The sequence below is a fragment of the Colobus angolensis genome, unplaced genomic scaffold (assembly GCF_000951035.1).
Source record: "Colobus angolensis palliatus isolate OR3802 unplaced genomic scaffold, Cang.pa_1.0 Scaffold308, whole genome shotgun sequence".
Taxonomy (NCBI): Eukaryota; Metazoa; Chordata; class Mammalia; order Primates; family Cercopithecidae; genus Colobus; species Colobus angolensis.
In genome coordinates, this window is record NW_012116355.1 from 1699903 (window position 1) to 1700881 (window position 979).

General features: G+C 44.9%; 1 protein-coding gene across 1 annotated transcript in view; it reads left to right on the forward strand.

Annotated features, from left to right (window-relative positions):
• The window catches only part of DCAF12 (DDB1 and CUL4 associated factor 12), a 50304-nt gene that overhangs the window by 27241 nt on the left and 22084 nt on the right, over window positions 1-979 (forward strand). The window contains exon 4 of the mRNA XM_011950560.1: window positions 190-250. Coding sequence (XP_011805950.1) covers window positions 190-250 — 61 coding nt within the window. The remainder of the gene's footprint in view (window positions 1-189; window positions 251-979) is intronic.

Consider the following 979-nt stretch of genomic DNA (forward strand, 5'->3'; position numbering starts at 1 on the left):
CCGCCTCAAAAAAAAAAAAAAAAAAGATTGATCATTCTCTATGGGTTGAGACTACCAGAGATCAGAGTTGTAATTTTTACAAAAATATTTTCAGTCTGACTTGTATGCTGCTTTAGAGAGTTTATTACAATACTTATTTTACTAATTTCTTGTTTTCCTCCCGGTACCTGTTACTTCCTGCTCTCCAAGGATGGACACAAGGACTGGATCTTTTCCATCGCATGGATCAGCGACACTATGGCAGTGTCGGGTAAATTTGCCCTTTTACAGGGAGCTTTTGATGTGGCAGGGACTGGGGGCTAGAGATTGAAAAGGGATAGTAGTGTGATAGGAAATAGCCCAGCTGGGTGCGGCGACTCACGCCTATAATCCCAGGACTTTGGGAGACTGAGGTGGGTGGATCACTTGAGCCCAAGAATTCAAGACCAGCGTGGGCAACATATGAGACCCCATCGCTACAATTTTTTTTTTTTTAATTGGCTGAGTATGGTACTGCATACCTGTTGTCCCAGATACTCAGAAGGTTGAGGCAGGAGGATTGCTTGAGCCCAGGCGATCCAGGCAGCATCAGGCTGTGATCATGCAACTGCACTCCAGCCTACATGATAGAGGGTGACCCTATAATAATATAAAGAATTATTATTATAGAATAATAATTTTTTTATTTAGTGTAAAAGTGATACACATTTATTGTAAGAAAATTTTAAAATAGGCTGGGCGCAGTGGCTCATGTAATCCCAGCACTTTTGGAGGCTGAGGTGGGTGGATCACAAAGTCAGGAGATTGAGACCATGCTGGCTAACACGGTGAAACCCCGTCTCTACTAAAAATACAAAAAATGAGCTGGCTGTGGTGGCGGACGCCTGTAGTCCCAGCTACATGGGGGGCTGAGGCAGGAGAATGGTGTGAACCTGAGAGGCGGAGCTTGCAGTGAGCTGAGATCATGCCACTGCACTCCAGCCTGGGCACAGAGCAAGAC